The sequence below is a fragment of the Cotesia glomerata genome, linkage group LG4, assembly GCF_020080835.1.
Source record: "Cotesia glomerata isolate CgM1 linkage group LG4, MPM_Cglom_v2.3, whole genome shotgun sequence".
NCBI lineage: Eukaryota > Metazoa > Arthropoda > Insecta > Hymenoptera > Braconidae > Cotesia > Cotesia glomerata.
In genome coordinates, this window is record NC_058161.1 from 18,538,719 (window position 1) to 18,559,574 (window position 20,856).

Here is a 20,856-nt window from a genome sequence, read left to right on the forward strand (position 1 = left end):
ATTGAAAATTAAATAACATTCTTTTTTTAATAAATAATTAAAAAAAATTTTTGTTTCAGAATCAAAAAAAAAATTTGTAACCTTGTTAATTAGCCCCAGCACAATCACATTTAACATTAACGTAATACCCTAATAATCAATTTAATTACAATGATAATTGTTTGGTGATCAATGAATATTTACAGTGAAATTAACAATAATGATAATAATAATAATTAAAAATAAAATAAAAAAAATCTACAAACTAAGATTATTATCAATAGAATTTTTAAATTACTTATTATTATTATAGACATTATAAATAACTTATTTTTAATAAATAAATAAGTGAAAAATTAATTCACTGAAGTTTGTCATGGTCGCGTTTTTTAAATCATTTTTCTGGCACGTTTCTTATTTTTAACCAATCACACTGAGAGAAAAATTTGGTTTTCTGAACTAAGAAAATTTAGTTAAATAGCTTTACTACTATTTAATTAAAGTTTTTATACCCAAAATAATTTTAGTTAAACTATTTTTAGTTAAATATGAGCTTTATAGTCATCTTGATTAATTTTAACTCAGAAAACATAAAAATAATTCGGGCAGCCGGGACCGGGAATCGAACCCGGATTTTTTAGTTACGCATTAACGGCTCTTCCAGCTAAGTAAGTAATAATTTTTTGTTTAATATGATAACAGAAAAATATTTGGTAATTATTTACAAGTGGGGTCAACCCCATTTTTGGTAATATCTAGGTGAAAAATTAACATTCTAAAAATTTTTTTTTATTTTGCTTATTTTTACGGCGGATTTATAATAAAAAATGTCATGAAAGAAAAAATAAAGATTTTTATAGCTTTTTTGCCTTTAAAAATTGGAAAAAATTTTTGGTCTCATGTTTATGGATAAAATTTCTATTTTATCTTTTTTTGATATATATATATAAATATATTTTTTTTTTTTTTTAAAAAATGAAAAATTTAAAAAAAAAGTTGAATATCACAATTTATAAATTTTTTTTTAAATTAGTAAAATTTGTTAAAATTATGATAATCAATATTCTTTTTTAAATTTATTGTTTTATGCATTTTTCAAGAAAAAAAATTATCAATAAAATCAAATAGAATTTCGTTCAAAAAAATGAAAATTAAAATAGTTGACCCCACTTGTAAATATTAACCAAAAAACGTTTAAAAATATTTTTATACTTGTGACGTTATAATTTAGCTAATTAAAAACTTTTCTTTCAGTGCGTCTAATTTTCCGCGATAATTAAAATTAAAATAAGCTTCAGTAATATCGGTAACTGATACTCCTCACTGATTCTGGTTTGCGATTAACACTGCTGTATACAAAAGGATTTCTGTAGTAGTAGTTGCGCTTAGTCAAAAATCTGAGTTTTGAAGCCGGCGACGCTGTTGGCAAGGAATTTATGCTTGTAACGTAAAATTTCTTGTTGTTTACATTGTAAACTGGAAGTCTTTCCTCCGACTGGATTTCGGAAATCAGAGGAACTCTGAAGTTCTGCAAATCGTCGAGATCTTCGTCTTGAGGCAGAGGTCGCTTGTCATCGCCTGGTACTGGACGGCCGTCTGGCAACACTCGTATCACCATTGGTCCTGACAAATAAGGACCATTGTCTATTGGTCTTACGTAATCGCTCATAAGGGATGATTCTGCGCCTAGATCGTTGGCGTCGCTGTCACTTGTTGCTGCAAAAAAAAGAAAAAAATAAGTTATCAACATTCGGAACAATTTATTTGTTATGTATTAATTTTATTTCAATTGAGTATTTTATTTTTTAGGCTCTAATTGTCACAATAGGTTCCTTAATTTAATGCAATTTATAGTAGATTCAATTTAATTCAAGAAACTTTTAGATTAGAGGCAAGAAAAAAAATTTTTTTTTAAATTAAGCCAAAAATAATAAAATAAATTTATTAAAAGATTTATTGCTAAAGAAAAAAAAAATTTTGTTTTGATTTGATTTGATTTATTTTAGTTAAAAAAATTTTTTTTTAACAGTAAATAGTGTCTGCTTTAGACGATAGGTGGCGAGAGGTAGTCCTATGTTTTCATACGTAGATCGGTAGATCTAGTAATTAAGTACTAGCATCCTTGCAGTCACTATGTGACTGTCGGACTTATTAAATATATAAATAAATAAAATTTTTCTTTATTAAATAATGACTTTTGTTAAATTGCACTGTACTTTCTTAAATATTGAGGTTTTTGATGATATAAGCTCATCCCGATGTTACACTCATCAAGAGCTTTCATTTGAGTACCCACATGCATTTTTTATATATTTTTCATATATACATATATATTTTAAAGATATAAGCTCATCCCGATGTTACACTCATCAAGAGCTTTCATTTGAGTACCTACATGCATTTTTGATATATTTTTCATATATACATATATATAATATATATAAATATATATAAATATATGAAAAATTGATGTAGGTACTCAAATGAAAGGTATCGATGAGTGTAATGTCGAGGTAAGCTTATACCTTTAAAAATGTCAACAGTTCTCAAGATACAAGGTCATTTCTTAATTATGTATCTAGAGATAGAGAATTTTCGAAAACCCGATTTTATCATATGAATATCTTGGACACAAAATTTTTCTTATTCTCTTAATAATATAGATTATATATTCAATACTTCTATTCTTTTACTTGTAATAATCGACACATCTTCGAACATTTAACACGCCGATTTGATATTAAAAATTTATAAATATCATTGACTATATTTATTACCGTGTTAATACGTCTAAATATTACGAAAAAATAAATCGTTGGATTAAAGTTTTAGTCTTTTTCAATTAAACCTTTTTTTTCTGAAGAAATTTAAGCAATTATATTTTTATTTAACTTAAATTTCAATTGGTTGTGTTAATAATTTTAAAAAACTAAATTCAAATTTTCAATATTTATTAATTGATAAATTATTTTTTTTTATATAGAAAATTATTTTTCACTATTTAAAATAATAATAATAATAATAATAATAATAATAATAATAATTTTTTATTTTGATTTTCAGTTTATTGCGATAAATTTTAAAAATTATTTTGAATATTTCATAGAATTATTTCAAAAATACGCAAATTTTGCATAAAAAATTGTTATAAATTTTTATTTAGACAAAATTTAATTATATTATTAATTTTTATTTTTATTTTATAATAACCAAAAATTTTTTATTTTTAAAACCGTCCCACTTTTAAAGAAATAACTTTAAAGATCAACCTTCCAAAGTTTCCATTTAATTTAACGATCCCGTAAAATTAATTACCATTAAAGAAATTAGCAAAAAAATATAATTTTTCCTTTCCGCAAAATAATTCCGGTCAAGGTAAGCAACATATTTAATATTTTTCCATACTTCCTAATTACACAAAACCTTGGCAAAAATAATCGAAGTAAATTTTAATATTTAATTTTTTAATTCAATAAAATAATTTCTTTCTTTCTTCGAAGTGAGCAACCATATATGTATACCATATTCACCGGAGAAAATGTGAAAGCCGCGATCTTGAAGAAAGAGTCAATGATTCTTCAAGAAAAGTGACCTCATTTGTTTTCAATGTCTTGCATTATTATTATTAGGCTCTTTGTAAGTGATTTAAGTTAATTACAAAAGAAAATTATTAACAAAAGTAAGTAAATATTTACCTAATGGATCAGTTTCTTGATGTGAATCCACCAAATCTTGTCTATCGTTAGAATTGAATTGATTTTCTTGAACTAACGCTCTCCAAACTGCAATCAAAATTTCAATCTTTAGTAATTAATTACAATTTATTGTTAATTGTAGCACGATTATCTTCTAAGTAAGGATAAACGCGATCTTGATATCTTAATTTCACTTTCTTTCATTTAAAATTTAATTAGATATTTAATTTTAATAGAAATTTGATAAATACTTTCCATTTTTTTTTATTTAAAAAATTAAAAACAATACTTTAATTTATAATAAAAAAAATATTTTTACAAATATTTTTGATGTTAAAAATAATAACGGTTTAATTTTTTACGAAAATTTAAAAACATCAAATTTTTAATTATATACCTTTAAAATTTTTTTAAATCACTGCAAACATATCTAATTTTAATTCCATAGTTTTTATAGTAAAAAAAATAAAACGCGCGTTTTTATTTTTAAGTCTACTAAATTTAATTACAATTTGTATTAGCTTAAGCTTCTTTCGATTGAATGGTTAAGAAAAAAATTTATTATATTAAAAGAAAAATCTAATTCTCTAAACTAGGAAAATCTAGTTAAATAGCATTATTATTATTTAATTAAAGTTCTTATGCTTAAAATTATTTATTATATTGAACCCCAGTATAAAAAAATGTGTCCCAAAATTACTGTAAGAGCTTTTATAGAGGTATAGAGATGGAAATTTTGAGTCAAAAGTTCTTGGACGATTTTGAAAAATTTGCATTACAATTTAAATTACAGCTAATTGAAGTAGGCCAATTTTCGATGATATAATTCACTTTTCTCTCAGCGCATACGAAGATCAACAAAGCAAACATTAATTGTTTACACAATAAAAAAAATTAATTTGATTCAAGAGAAAAATTGTTGAATCAAGTAAAATTTACTCAAACTAAGAAAAATTTTTTAATTTAAAAATTTTTCTACTCAAATTAAGAAGATGAACTGTTCAAAAATATTTATTAAAAAAATTCACTTCATGCAAATTATATAGCTATAGATATATACTTAGAAATTGAAATTATGAAAAAAAAATTTTAATCTTATAATAGTGAATTTTTTCCAATGAATATTTTTAAACAGGAATTCCTCAAAATTATTTATTTGATTCAAGTAAATTTTTATTTCTGTGTATGTAACTATCAATAAATATTTGATAAAATTTTAAATACTGCATAATAAGTCAAAAATTTTATTCTTTAGTGATTGTGATAAGAATAAACTCAGTGCAATACGTAAAATTACTAGTTGAATGAAGTAAAAGTGAAATTAAGACTTTAAAACTTAAATTCTTGTTTTTTAATAAGTATTTTCCAAGTGAATATCAATGTAGTTGTAAACCAAATTTATCCAAATTTATTTAAAATATTCTTACTTTATATCCACAGTAAAAAATTTTACGTCAATGCGTCAAAAAATTTTGTGGTAAAAATTTTTAAGTTAAATATTTAACACTTTTCTGTGTTGATTTAACAGAATAAATGTTAAATTTACATATAAAAGTGTTAGATATTTAACACAAAATTTTTTAACGCAAAATTTTTTACTGTCCCGGGAAAAAAAGTTTAGATCTGCTCTGATCAAATCAGATCAAATTCATCAGATCTGAGCAGATCTGCATTTTGGCCAGATCTGTCCAGATCAAATTTGATCTGATTAGATCAACTTTGATCTGTTCAGATCTGGTTCGATTGAAACATAATCAATTTATAAAAAAGTTTATAAAATAAAAATAATAGTAAAATTCATTTTATTTCTACTTGCAAATTAGAAATTATGTATTTTATATCAATTTTCCGTGATTTAAAGTCGAATTATCGTTAAAAAATAATTTGTGATGGTGGGGATTCGAACCTGGGTCCTCCTGCATGTCAGTCCCAGAGCGTACCATTCAGCTACTAGAAGTAACTGACTGAGTTACTCTTCAGATAATAGTATAGTAATTCAGATAATAGTATAGTAATGTATTTTGACCCGCTGAAACCGAATATCGCACTCATTTTTGCGAAATCCCGGGCCATTTATTGTATATAGCCATTTGTTTAAACAATTATTTGAGAAATAATTTTTTTTGAGATCCGATATTTTTTTTACAATATTTTAGGCAATTGTAAGGTGAAAATTACTCTTATAATATTTTCCGTAAGTTGATAGTTTCTGAGTTATAAATTTTTGAAAATTGAAAATTCTTGATCTTCAACAATTTTGATGATTAATTACAAATAAATAAATTACTTAACACCAGGTTTCATGCACGTGATTGTAAAGAAGAATACTCAAAGTTTCTATTGAAAAAATAATATCTGGTTATAATTTTTATTAAATAAAAAAAACGTGATCAAAGTTAGTGCATTTGTAAGAGATATTTATTAGAACATAAAGTATAAAAAGTCGTACCTAAGTAGATCTGCTCTGATCAGAGCAGATCTAATTAGATCTATCCATATCCACTTTATGATTACATATATGTATCAAGCTTGATCTGATTTGATCTAACTTGATCTGATCATATCTAAACTTTTTTTCCCGCTTAATAATCAGATTAAATTAGATCTGCATAGATTAAGTCAGATCTATTTATATCTAATTTTTAATTTAATTTTGATCAAACTTGATCTGGATTGGTCTAATTTGATCTGACCGGATCTAGTTTGATTAGAACAGATCTATTCATATCTACTTTTTAATTTCATTTTGATCAAATTTGATCTGGTTTGATCTAAGCAGATCAAATTAGATCTGTCCATATCTTCTTAGATCTAAATTTAGATCAAATCTGATCTGCTCAGATCAAATTTAATCAGAGCAGATCTAAACTTTTTTTCCCGGGGTGTAATTGTACTACGTACTCATAACTATATATTTCTTTATGTAATAAATGTATTTACTATGTACTAAAATATGCCATTTGGCTTGTGCCTTGGCATTAATAAACGAAATTCTGAATGAATTTATTTCGTACATTATTGATCTTAATTTAGCTTAACTAAAAATTAAAAGCAAAAAAAACATACTTTTAAAAATAGCATTTCGTTGATAAGGATCAAGATTATCCAATTCATTTTCGTCCATACCAGTCAACTTCTGAAGCCCACAAACAAGGTAGTTTTTCGTGCAATCCGGCATGGGTGACCCATCACAATAACTAGCGACCTGTTTGCTGAATAATCGGTACAGATGACTCATCTGGAACAGATCGAAATAAATAACTTTTAAATACCGGTTAACCGTTAGATCGATATTTATAAATAGATATGTCGGTCACTGAATTTCATTTGTTCTCATTTTAATGTTTATTTTTTTTTTTTTTTTTTTATTTATTTTTGCTGTTGAATAATAAAGAGAGTACGCACAATATCTGCAGTGAATTATTGTTTGTTAATTTAACTCACGTCCGGTGAAACTCGGCAATGTGTAACAAGACAATTTAAACATGCATGTCACACGTTGTTGATGGTGCGTAGCCGATTGCAATCGTATTTTATATTTACGATTGTTATTATGCTTTTGCTCAATCTTCATCAACAATAAAATTTTTTAATTAAAAACGATAATTATAAAAAAAAATTTTTTTTGCATTAATAAATTATTTACATTTGCTTTGAGATAAATAAGTGAAGTACATCGAACTTAAGGAGATCCACGCAGTAAAATTTTTAAAACTTCCTGAAAATTTGTAAATTTAATGTACGTAGCCTAATAATTAATAAAAAAAATTAAAAAACAGGTTTCCGGGATATTTAATCAAATAATTAAGTTTGAAAATTGTAATTTTTACATGTAAAATACAGATTCCACCAGCCGTGTATTTGGTTAAGAATTAAATGCAATTAATAATTTAAAAAAAAATTTATTTTCATTGAACTTGATTGAAAAAATAATAAGCTTTTGATTAAAACGATAAAAAAGTAGATTATTTATACTAAAAGCATAAGTAACCGCGGTTTTTTAAATGCTAGAAGATTTTAGTCATTTTAGTTAGACAGTAAACATAAACAAATTTTAAGAGGGAACACCACTGTGACGATCGAAAAAAAGAGGTGATTTTCGGGAATTTTTTTGACACGGAAAATAAAGTAATTTAGAGATCGGATTTTTTTTATTTTATTAAGGGTACATTAAAGATTATTACCCTAAATTTTTATTAAAAAATATTTAATTATTACAAAGTTATTAACAATCTCGTAGAGCACTAGAAAAAATTTCCCCCTCCATGGTTGGTTCGATAACTCAAAAACGGATCATGTAAAAATAAAAACTCAAATTGCTTTTTAATCAATAAGGATGTAGTTATCGTCGCACGTACGGAATTTTGAAAATTTTAATTAAAAAAAAAATGGCGACTAATTGAAAATTTTCTCACTATTCTTACTTTTTTTTTTTGTTTTAACCCGGCTAAAAAAATCTTTAAAATAAAAATTTTCAAAATTCCGTACGTGCGACAATAACTACTTCCTTACTGATTAAAAAGCAATTTGGGTTTTTATTTTCAGATGATCCGTTTTTGAGTTATCGATCCGACCATGGAGGGGGAAATTTTTTCTAGTGCTCTTATGAGATTGTTAATAACTTTGTAATAATTGAATATTTTTGAATAAAAATTTAGGGTAATAATCTCTAATGTACCCTTAATAAAATAAAAACAATGCGATCCCCAAATTCTTTTATTTTCCCTGTCAAAAAAATTCTCGAAAATCACCTTGTTTTTTTTTATCGTCACAGTGGTGTTCCCCCTTAAGGTTAGGGAACTCTTGCGGTGTTGTCAAGTGTATACCGGTAATTCAGAGTGCTATATTTTTTATTATTCAATTAAATGTTAATAATTATTTAATGAGTAAATTTATCGGAAATTTCCTCAAAAATTTTATTAGTTAATTTAAAAATTAATTTTAAGATAACAAAAGTATTTTTACGTATTATTTTCTTAGACATTCTTTACACTAGAAGAATACTTGGATCTCTTTAAGATGAATTTAGATGTTCTAGATTGTACGGAGAAAGTCCAAAGAGAAGTCGTGAGAAATTAATAAAGAAGCATCCTTTTATTATTTCATTGTTTAATATTTTTTAAAATAAATTTATTAATAAATAAAAAAAAATTCAACTAACTTTTTCATTTTTCGACAGAAATTCCCACATTGGAATTGCCGATCCGTGGATTTGATTCGCCGAAAACGTCACTAAGACCAAAATAATAAAGTTTTTGCAATGCATATTTTCCACTTTTAATAAATAATAATCACAAACAAAAAAAACAACAACTAACACTGACACAAATAAATAATTAAATAAAAATAAAATAAGAAATAATTATTTATTTGATAAAAGGATAAATATCATCATTTCATTACAACAGTAGGATGTAAACTGAGCGGAGTTCGTTAGCAGCTTCGGTTTTATGTACCGATGACCCATGTAACATCCATCTCCCCTCTTAATTTCGTTTATATGTGTGTAAGGTATATTAAATATTTTTTTTATTTAATTTTATTTCATCGACCTACCTCGCGTCTGACGTCGTGTTTACGCATTTAGAATAAAATAAAACTATCTCTCATTCCACGATCTTTTCGTACATATTATACGGTTGTGTGGATAGTATTGTGTATATATCGGTTACCATCTTCCAGTTCTCTTCCTTCTTTTAATATATGGTGTGTATACGAGATCCGATACTAGAAGATATAAATACAAGGCATCAATTGCCGTGGAATACCACACCATGTAAATCCGGTACTAAATATATAATATAAATTTCTTGGTCCTTGACGTCATTCGAATTATTTACATTTTTTTTTATTCATCATTTTTATTACGCTTTTTTTTTATTCCTGTTTTTGGGCTCGACGGTATAACGTCATTGTGCCAACCAGTAGCACATTAAATTTTTTGTCAATTAATTTGATCATTTTTTGGGATTTTATTTACAAAGAGAGATTTTTTTTGAGGATAATAACCTTTGCTTAATTTTTTAAAAAAGGAAAAATTTTCTCATAAATAAAAAAAAAAATTGAGAAATTTTTTTAAAAAACTCAATTTTTAATTTGAAAAAAAAATTTTTTTCAAATTTTTTTTTTATTAATTTGTACTAGCAACCTTGCAGTCACTATGTGACTGCCGTGATTTGTGAACTATAAATAAATAAAATTTTGCTTTATTAAATAATGACTTTTGTTAAATTGCACTATACTTTCTTAAATATTGACGTTTTTAAAGAAATAAGTTCATCCCGATGTTACACTCTTCAAGAGCTTTCATTTGAGTATCCACATGCATTTTGATATATTTTTAATATATGGGTGATTCTTTGTAAGGATGTTTTTTGCTGTCCCAGGCATTTTTTTATTAAAAAAATTGTTATTCTGTTATTAAAAAAAATTTATTACGAAAGTAAAAAAACATTTCTATTTGGAGCATTGAAAACTAAAATGAAATAAATTTTCGTTTTTTTGCTATAAATTCGTAAACCACCGAAATAACAGTCCCCTGGGCTGTCCCATTCCCAAAATTAAAACTTTAAGATTAAATTTTAAGTTATTCGTCCATAATATATAATTTGGTCCATAATGTTTATAAACTTAATTAGTTAACTAACAATCTTCTTCAATAAAAAATACCGAAAATTAATTTGTTTCATTAAATTCATTAAACCAAAGTTTGTCCCAGGCATTTTAAGAACAGTCCCCTGCCAGAAGTTCAAAGCCAAAAAAAAAATCCAGCGTGTTATTTTACCTTTTGTAAGGTTTATAAGGACCTAACTAGTCTTGAGTTAATAACCAGAGTGCTGTTAGCGCTTTATCGGCATTTTATTTAGTGTCAAAGCACCGTTTGTGCTGGAAATATGTATCTGGACCACTTCAAAACTCAGTCCCCTGGCAACTATTTTTATTTATGATTTATTTATAAAATTGGATCCATAAGTCTTAATATTATTCTAATTAATGTAAACATTCATTGAGGACTTGAAAAGTTGAATGCATTGAAATAGTTTGCTTAATTTTTCTCAATTTGATAAAAAAGAACAGTCCCCTAGCAAACATTCCCCTGTCATGTTATATGGCCAAAGATACACAAACATCGAAAAAGCAAAAATTAAATCGGCTGTTTATTAATTATGATTAAGCTGATAGTTTTGTAGCTCTTGTTAATTTTTTTTCTAATAAAATCAAAAATAATTTGGTCGGACAATTTTGTACAGATTTAAAACGTCCTTACAGAGAATCACCCATATATATATATATATATATATATATATATATATATATATATATATATATATATATATATATAGATATATATATAGATATATATATATATATATATATATATATATATCTATATAAATATATGAAAAATTGATGTGGGTACTCAAATGAAAGGTCTCGATGAGTGTAATGTCGGGGTGAGCTTAAATCTCTAAAAATGTCAATAGTTCACAAGATACAAGGTCATTTCTTAATTATTGACATTTTTGAAAATATATATCATCCCGATGTTATACTCTTCAAGAGCTTTTAATTGAGTACCTACATGCATTTTGATATATTTTTCATATATACATATGTATAATATATATAAATATATGAAAAATTGATGTGGGTACTCAAATAAAAGGTCTCGATAAGTTTAATATCGGAGTGAGCTTAAATCTCTAAAAATGTCAATAGTTCACAAGATACAAGGTCATTTCTTAATTGTTTTTTTTTTTATTTATTAATTTTTACTTTTTTATTATGCCCGCCCCGACCAGCAAAACCTCGGCTTTGCAAAAGTCGGGCGGCGTCCCCCCTCACCCCTAGCAAAACCCCTTCCCCGGGGTTGCGTACTTTCGGTTGGAGAGCAAGAAAAATAGTATACAACCCTCGACCAGACATGCGCCAGGAAATCCAACTTTCTGGCCTTGGGTCGTAATATACTATTTCCTAAGTATTTAAAAAAAAAAAATCCAAAGTACCTTGATTAGGAATGGTAACTAATTCGGCTCTGTCGGTAAATTCAACTTCTACTTCTAATTTGCCCTATCCGATTCAATACTTTTGAATACGATTCAATCCGTTTCAAAAAACGTATTGAATCGGATTGGATCGCATTGAGCTCCAATCCGTTTCCGTTTGTTGGGGGGTTAAATAATATGGGAACTTTTAAAATCTACGTTTAGATTCTGATCAAATGAGAATGTTCTAGAAAATTCTAGAATGATCCAGAAACGTCTAGAATGATCTGGAAAGTTCTAAAATCTACGTTTAGATTCTGATCAAATGAGAATGTTCTAGGAAATTCTAGAATGATCTGGGAAGTTCTAAATTCTACGTTTAGATTCTGATCAATTGAGAATGTTCTAGAAAATTTTAAAATGATCTAGAAAGTTCTAAAATCTAAGTTTAGATTCTGATCGCATGAGAAAGTTCTAGAAAATTCTAGAATGATCTGAGAAGTTCTGATATGATATGAGAAGTTCTGATATGATATGAGAAGTTCTAAAATCTACGTTTAGATTCTGATCAAATGAGAATGTTCTAGAAAATTCCAGAATGATCTAGAAATTTCTAGAATAACCTGGGAAGTTTTTAACCCTTCAGGACATGGGTTATGAGATTTTTTCTCACGCAACAACATTTAACATAATGGATGTCGCTGCAGTGCAAGTGAGACACTAAAAAACACCCATGTCCTGAAGGGTTAAATGATATAGGATGTTCTAAAATCTACGTTTAGATTCTGATAAAATGAAAATGTTCTAAAAGTTTCTAAAATGATTGAGGAAGTTATAAAATTTAAGTTTAGATTCTGATGGCATGAGAAAGTTCTAGAAAATTCTAGAATGATCTAGAAATTTCTAGAATGATCTGAGAAGTTTTAAAATGATATGGGAAGTTCTAAAGTCTACGTTTAGATTCTGATTAAATGAAAATGTTCTAGAAAATTCTAAATTAATCTGGGAAGTTCTAAAATTTACGTTTAGATTCTGATTGAATGAAAGTGATTTAGAAAATTCTAGAATGATCAAGAATGACTCCGAGTAAAGTAGAAAACTTCAAAGTGTATTCTTATCGGTCGAAAATATGCTGGATTGTTTTCGTAACTTTTAAAACATCTCAAAAAATTTTCTAATATCAACAAATAACTGCACTATTAGAAATGACCCAGCGAAGCAGGTGTTCACGGCTAGTGATAAAATGAAATTTATGTTAAAAAAATAAAGTTTATTAAGAAGTTAACCATTACTTTTTACGTAAATTAAACTTTGAAAATTATTGTATTTTAAATCAATCTTATTACATTAATTAACACTTCAGAGAGGGATAGTCCGGTCAAATTAGACCAAAAAATAGGAGTCAGGTTACAAAAATTCACACTCGGCTGAAAATTGGTAGGATTGTTCAAAACACTATTATAAATGAAATGTGGAATGTTTTCATCGATCCGAGACCTGCAACAAAAAAAAACGGTAAGTTTTATCATAAAATTAGCTTAGACAAAAATTGTAAATCAGATAATTATCTATAAAAAATGCTTACATACTTCTTCTCTCCTAAAAGCCACCGCTTTTGAGATATCACGATTCAAAAAGTTGAAAGAGTTATAATAATCGAACAATTAATTATGCCATATCAAAGCAAATTTTAAGGGAGTTGGGAAAGAACGGATAGGGGAAAGGGGGGACCTACTCAGTGGGAATTTTTCCGTAATTGAAAAAATAATCAGACAGCCCAGACTGGGAATCGAACCCAGATCACTCGGTTACGCGCCAAGGGCTCTACCAGTTAAGCTATCCGAGACAAATACTGACTACTTTATTCAGTCACGTATATATATTATATATGTTCAATTAATGAACAAAGAGTTATAATTATTATAATCGTCATAATATGTACACGTTTCCACGCCACCTTTGAGGTAGTGTACTTGGCGCGTTTTTTTTTAATGTGGTTTCCCCAGTAGGCCTATTCCACTGATAAAGTTCGATTAAAATATAAAATGATAAGTTCAATTTACATTTTAATATTAAAATTTGTCTAAAATGTCAGTCAAATTGAGACTTTTTAAAGAACTCTTCACTTCATCATTTGTCATTAAATGAACAATATGCCTACAGCAATCATAGGGTAACACTGCCCTAAACAGATTGCTGACTTCCTCAGTAAGTTTTCCTAGAGCTTTGCTCTTCCCAACTGCATAAAAAAAATTCTCCATCAATGGTTCTCGATAATAAAAAAATCGAAAATCCGTCCACGTTTCTTCTTCTATTTCCTTCAATAATTCTTGAGATAGAAAATCATCATTGTTAAAAAGCTTCACTAGGTCTTCTCGGTTCCCGGTGATGAACTTCCAATATGTGATATCGTTTGATCCCATTTTTTTGTCTTCTAAAAATTGACGATGCTCCATCATTGATTTCTGTTCTTTACGGTAATATTCAAAGAATCTTGGATTATCCTCTTCCGCCTTTTTAAGAAAGTCATGAACTTTTTGCAGGGTATCTTCGGTTGCACAAATGCCTATTTCGTGCCGATTGATAATGAATAATGCTAATGTAAACTGAAGATTTGAACTCAGTTTTTTTAGCATCTCGACGCTCTCTGCATCGGTCCATAGATCCACGTCGACGACGTTTTCGCCAAAAGCAGCTAGTTCTATTTTGGAATAGTCTATCTGCTTATGACCCACAGGACTACTGTAGAGAAGATAAGTAACTGCTGCAGTGGATCCCATGTAGATTGCCAAATCCAGAATTGTTAGTAAATGTGGATGGTTTTTAAACGAGCATTTAGCATTTAAATCAGCTCCAGCTTCTTGTAACAACATAATTCTATCTTGATCATTACTACCCTCCGGAGAATAAGAATAAGAATACCTTGATCGATCTATTTTATTCACATAATTGAATACATAGTGCAAAGCAGTATTTCCCAAAGCGTCAGTATCATTTACATTAGGCTTTTGTTCCAAAATAAATGATAAAATTTTTAAGTTGCTTTGTTCTGCAGCTGCCATCAGTGGAGTCATTCCCGATTTTGATTTACAATTCACGTCAGCACCCATTCTCACAAGACTTTTCACAATTTTCAAATTCTTATGTCGAATGGCGTAAAACAAGGAGGATGTGAGGGATCTTTCTACATTTTTATTAGTACTTACACTATGTTTGATCAGCAATTTTGCAATTACTACTTGATTTTTTTTAATTGCTAATGATATTAAATCTTCACTGAACTTTCTATGATTTTTGTTTGACTTCAACATCTTCAACATTTTCTTCATGGTTTTTACATCTCCTGACACAATAGCATCAACAAAATCCTTGCTAGTGGCCATAATAAATGAGTTGCACTTTTCGTCTTTTAAAAACCACAAAATCTTCTTACACAAACGTAGATATTTATATTTGCTTTACACTGTTTAAGTTAAACACTAAGTTTAACTAGCTTTTAATAATGTGTTGAACACTTTAACAACACAGTATTTGATTTTGGTTGACAAAAATAAAACTCTTTTACTTATTGATTCACAAATTTATTACAAATTGAAAATGACTGAACGAAACTTGGATTTTTTGAAGTTTTGATGCTCACGAGACAAAATTTCGATGAGAAATGATTTTGCAACTGAGATTCTACCTTATTAGAAAAATTCGATGGAGAAGGTGCTTCGATAGGGCCAATAGCAATTCAAAGATTCTATAATGTTTGTCATTGTCATTGAGAGTTAAGTATAGCAATGCATATCGAATATCTCATTAGTGAGTAAATGTTAAAGACCATAAATTTTCATTTAATTTCTGCATCTTTTATTGCATGAGGCTACCTGTGTAATGGATTGTGGGTGGATGAAGAGGTTCTTACGGTAAAGGCTGGCGCCACAGCTGCATTTTTGACCTGAGCGTCATAATATGCAATGTAAATTTTAAGTCAATTACCTGCTCTACACCCTCTCTTATGGCAATTAGTCAGAGTGAGAGAGTTTAATCCTTCACTGTACGGATATTGAAAAGTAAGTGAAATTTTATTTATTATTATTAGTTTACTTTTATTTTAAGTAAGGGCCATTTCTATTCAAATATCTTGTTCAAACGATAATTTGTCTTACTTTAATTTAAGTAACATATTCCTTAGATAAGTGTTCAAAATTGATTTATTTCATTCCTTTTATTTGAAATTTGTATACTCATTGTTCGCTTAAACTATTATTTATTTAATGTCTAATTCATTATATCTTAAATATGTAGTTCTATTATTTAGCTGTTCAAGAAAATTTCTGTTTAAAAGGGGGTATTTTTTTTTAAATAAAATCTTACTTCATTACATTAGAAAAATTTACGAATATCTAGATTAGACTGCGTCAGGATAAAAAAACTTTTTTTTTTTTTTGAGTAAATACATCTAAAAAGTTTCTTTGTTAGACCAAAAAAAAAACTCCTAAAAGATGAGCTTGATATCTTGAAAATTGAGCTGGCACATGGGGGGGGGGTCCCCTTTCTCATTTAAAATACATTGAAAAAAAACTTTTTTCTGTATTTTCATTGTAAATCATCAAAAAATTTTTTTTCAAATTTTCCTTTTTGTTATCTTGTAGAAAATTAAATTCTCTACATAAAAGGTCTCTTTCATTTTTTCGCTAAAATGCATAGGAAAAAAGTTACAAGGCTTTAAAAAACGAAAATTATAAAAAGTCAAAAATAACTTTTTTTTTTGTTTTTCGACAACAAATTATTTTATTTAGTAAAATTCTTTACTTAATTTATCTATATTCAGTCTGTCAATTATATCTAAATTTGATCTATATATAGAAGAAAAAAAATATATTTATTTATATTATATTTTTATATTATATATGGGGCATTCCATTCCAATTCGAACACTTTTGAACCCGACCCTTTTCGATTTTTCTAAAATTTTGGTATCTTTCTCTACCCTATTGAAAACAATAGAATTTTTTATTGTTTATAGAATTTTTAAATACGAAAATAATAAAATACGAAAAAATAATTCAATGTTTCTTTTAATTTTTTATCTAACTTTATTGGAAATTAATCAAACGTTATCGATGATTGTCACTTTTAATGTTTGTTTTTATTTTTTTTTCTCAGATTTTAAAGTTTTCAAAATCTGCTAAAAAATTTTCAGTGATATAACAAAAAACATTCAAAAAAAATTTTTTTTTTCTTTAAAAAAAAAAAATAGAAAGAAAAAAATCTCACTTTGAAAATTTCAGGAAATTCGCAGAAAATACTGAAGTTTTTTATAAAAAAAAAAAAAATCGAAAATCAAAAATGTCAATCATCCCGAAATTTTCGTTTTTTTCGAAAATTTTCAAAAAAAACGCTGAATATGAATGCGAATTATTATTTTTATTTTTTTTCTAAAAAGTACATTTAAAAAAAAAATTTCAATAAAAAAATCATCCCAATAAGTTAATTTTCAAAAAAGTTATGGTTATTTAACAAAAAAAAGCTGTCTTTTTTAAATAACTTGTAACTTTTTTTTGGTTGGGTAAAAAAATTTGAAAAAATTCTGGAAATTGTTTTCAATAGGGTAGAGAAAGATACCAAAATTTCAGAAAAATCGAAAAGGGTCGGGTTCAAAAGTGGTCGATTTGGAATGGAATGCCCCATATATAATATAAAAATATAATATAAATAAATATATTTTTTTTCTTCTATATATAGATCAAATTTAGATATAATTGACAGACTGAATATAGATAAATTAAGTAAAGAATTTTACGAAATAAAATAATTTGTTGTCGAAAACATAAAAAAAAAGTTATTTTTGACTTTTTATAATTTTCGTCTTTTAAAGCCCTGTAACTTTTTTCCTATGCATTTTAGCGAAAAAATGAAAGAGACCTTTTTTGTAGAGAATTTAATTTTCTACAAGATAACAAAAAGGGAAATTTGAAAAAAAAAATTTTTTGACGATTTACAATGAAAATACAGAAAAAAGTTTTTTTTCAATGTATTTTAAATGGGAAAAGGGACCCCCCCCCCCCATGCGCCAGCTCAATTTTAAAGATATCAAGCTCATCTTTTAGGAGTTTTTTTTTGGTCTAACAAAGAAACTTTTTAGGTGTATTTACTCAAAAAAAAAAAAATTTTTTTTATTCTGACGCAGTCTAATCTAGATATTTATTTCCAGGTTCTGTTTCTATGATGTTTATAATAGTTTATAAATGACAATTATAAATGAAATTAAAATGTAAAAGGTAAAAATGTTTAGTAATGAACAATGAATGACGAGATGCTTGAATGAGGTAGTCATATTTTTAATAGTTAATAAGATTTTTAAACATTAAAGCAAAAATAAAATTTTTCCAGGAGTATTTTTCATAAACAATTGCTATGAATTTAATAAATAAATTAGTAACAGCTAAACTTTTCAGCTGAATTTAATATTTAGCTATAGTAATGGTTACCATTCTACACAGAAATAAAGTCTATTGTTTTCTCTCCGTGTACTCCTTTAAACAAGACCCTTTTAACTATTGTGGATTTTTTTCTTATTATTTATTGAAAAAACGTAATCGTATTTCTTAATTACCTTATCGTTCCGGAATTTTTCCATCCTTATGACTAAGCAAATACATCCAGACCCAGACTAATTATAAAAATTTTCCCAGGTCTATTTTGAAGCCGAAGAAGACACTAAAAGTTACGATTTATTAATTCTCTTTTCTTCGATTACAATCAAAAAATACAGTTAAAAAAAGATAATAATTAATATAAAGTTAACTTTTTTTTTAAATTAATATAAGTTAAATAAATTTTCAAAAGTTTTTCGGTTTTTCCTTGTCTACAAACTTGTAAAAAATTTTTCCGATTTTAACCATTGTACGGACTAGATAACTGATTCATTCAGTCTTAATTTGTTGCTGTATAAGCCTTGAGATGACCAATTTCTCATTGAGATCTAGGACTTTGTATAGAAAAAATTGAGGGTTGGTTTTAAAAACCGATAAATTTTCTATGAGAATTAATTATTGTTTTTTCGATAAAAAAATTTTTTTCCTACTTTACATGAATTTGAAAAACCAAGAAAAAAAGCTTTTACTGGCTTTTTGAAAAATCAAGCTCTGAATTTTTGAAAAAATTAAAAGATCAGGTTTTTGCTCTTAAACCCTCATTATCTTTAACAAAAAAAAAAAAGAAAACAACTTTTTTTCGTGGTTTTTTTTTTTATGTTTTTATGAAAAGTGTTTAAATTTGTTGCAAAAAAAGAAAAAAAATTAGGAAAACGGTTGACCCCAAAGGTCATCCCTGCAACTTCCCGCTAACTCCATACTTAAACGCTCAACATTTCACTTATTTTGTTTTTGAGCTCTTCGAGCTCAAAAGTACAATTTCTGTGTTATTTTGAGTTCTCCGAGCTCAAAGAGATATCTTCTTTATTCATTTGAGCTCTTCGAGCTCAAAAGTCTGATGGAAGTTTGATAAAACACTATTTTTTGAATTTTCAAACCGCAATAACTTTTGAATGAATGAACCGATTTTTTCGCGGTTGGTGGCATTCGACGCAGTTTTTGAAACCTCATAACAGATTTTTAAGTTTTAATCGATCGAACGAGGAATTCCGAAGTAATCCCAAAAAAACACTTTTTTTGAAATTTTTCGTTTTCGATAACTCTCGAACGAATCAACCGATTTTGACGGGACTGGTGACAATCGAGTGGTTTTTCAAACTCAAAAGCGGAATAGTTTTTGGAATTGATCGATGCAACCGTTTAGAAATTATTCCAAAAAAACGATTTTTTGAAAATTTTATTTTTGAGATTTCTCAAAATCTAGCGAACTGAATTGATTCAAATTTTCACGAAATTTAATAGCAATGATACTCTTTGGATCACTATGTATTTCGATCCGATCAGTCAAGCCGTTCAAAAGTTATAAGTAGTTTACATACATACACACACACACATGTACATACAGCCGCACGGACACCATCGCGGGAATAGTCAGGAAAGCTTCCTGTGACCTTAAAACGTCGAGATCTGATGAAAACTCAATTTTCGCAAAACGGGGTGAAACCAATAACTTCCCGAATTTTGAAAATCTTCGATTTTCTTAGCGGGAAGTTAAAAATTAACAAGGGCTACAAAACTATCAGCTTAATCATACTAAATAAACAGCCGATTTAATTTTTGCTTTTTCGATATTTGTGTATCTTTTGCCATATAACATCACAGGGGACTGTTTGCCAGGGGACTGTTTTTTTTTTTATCAAATTGAGAAAAATCAAGCAAACTATTTCAATGCATTCAATTTTTCAAGTTCTCAATGAATATTTACATTAATTAGAATAATATTAAGACTTATGGATCCAATTTTATAAATAAATTATAAATAAAAATAGTTGCCAGGGGACTGAGTTTTGAACTGGTCCAGACGCAGATTTCCAGCACAAACGGTGCTTTGACACTAAATAAAATGCCGATAAAGCATCAACAGCACTTTGGTTATTAACTCAAGGCTAGTTAGGTCCTTATAAACCTTACAAAAGGTAAAATAACACGCTGAATTTTTTTTTTTGGCTTTGAACTTCTGGCAGGGGACTGTTCTTAAAATGCCTGGGACAAACTTTGGTTTAATGAATTTAATGAAACAAATTAATTTTCGGTATTTTTTATTGAAGAAGATTGTTAGTTAACTAATTAAGTTTATAAACATTATAGATCAAACTATATATTATGGACGAATAACTTAAAATTTAATCTTAAAGTTTTAATTTTGGGAATGGGACAGCCCAGGGGACTGTTATTTCGGTGGTTTACGAATTTATAGCAAAAAAACCAAAATTTATTTCATTTTAGTTTTCAATGCTCCAAATAGAAATGTTTTTTTACTTTCGTAATAAATTTTTTTTAGTAACAAAATAACAATTTTTCTAATAAAAAAATCCCTCGGACAGCAAAAAATATCCTTACAGAGAATCACTCATTTATAAAAAATATATCAAAATGCATGTGGGTACTCCAATGAAAGCTCTTGATGAGTGTAAAATCGGGATGAGCTTATACCTTTAAAAACGTCAATAGCTAAGAAAGTACAATGCAATTTAACAAAATACATTGTTTAATAAAGCAAAATTTTATCTATTTATAGTTCACAAGTTACAGCAGTCACATATAGTGATTGCA

General features: G+C 27.3%; 1 protein-coding gene across 1 annotated transcript; it reads right to left on the minus strand.

Moving 5' to 3' along the window:
* Positions 1-1,171: 1,171 nt before the first annotated feature.
* Positions 1,172-9,009, minus strand: LOC123263718 (rhythmically expressed gene 5 protein). Its single transcript, XM_044726661.1, has 4 exons — positions 8,836-9,009; positions 6,741-6,912; positions 3,675-3,761; positions 1,172-1,695 (listed from the first exon to the last, which is right to left on the minus strand). Exons 1-4 carry the CDS (start codon positions 8,938-8,940, stop codon positions 1,274-1,276), a joined length of 786 nt encoding a protein of 261 aa, XP_044582596.1. The 5' UTR covers positions 8,941-9,009; the 3' UTR covers positions 1,172-1,273.
* Between the last annotated feature and the right edge of the window lie 11,847 nt (positions 9,010-20,856).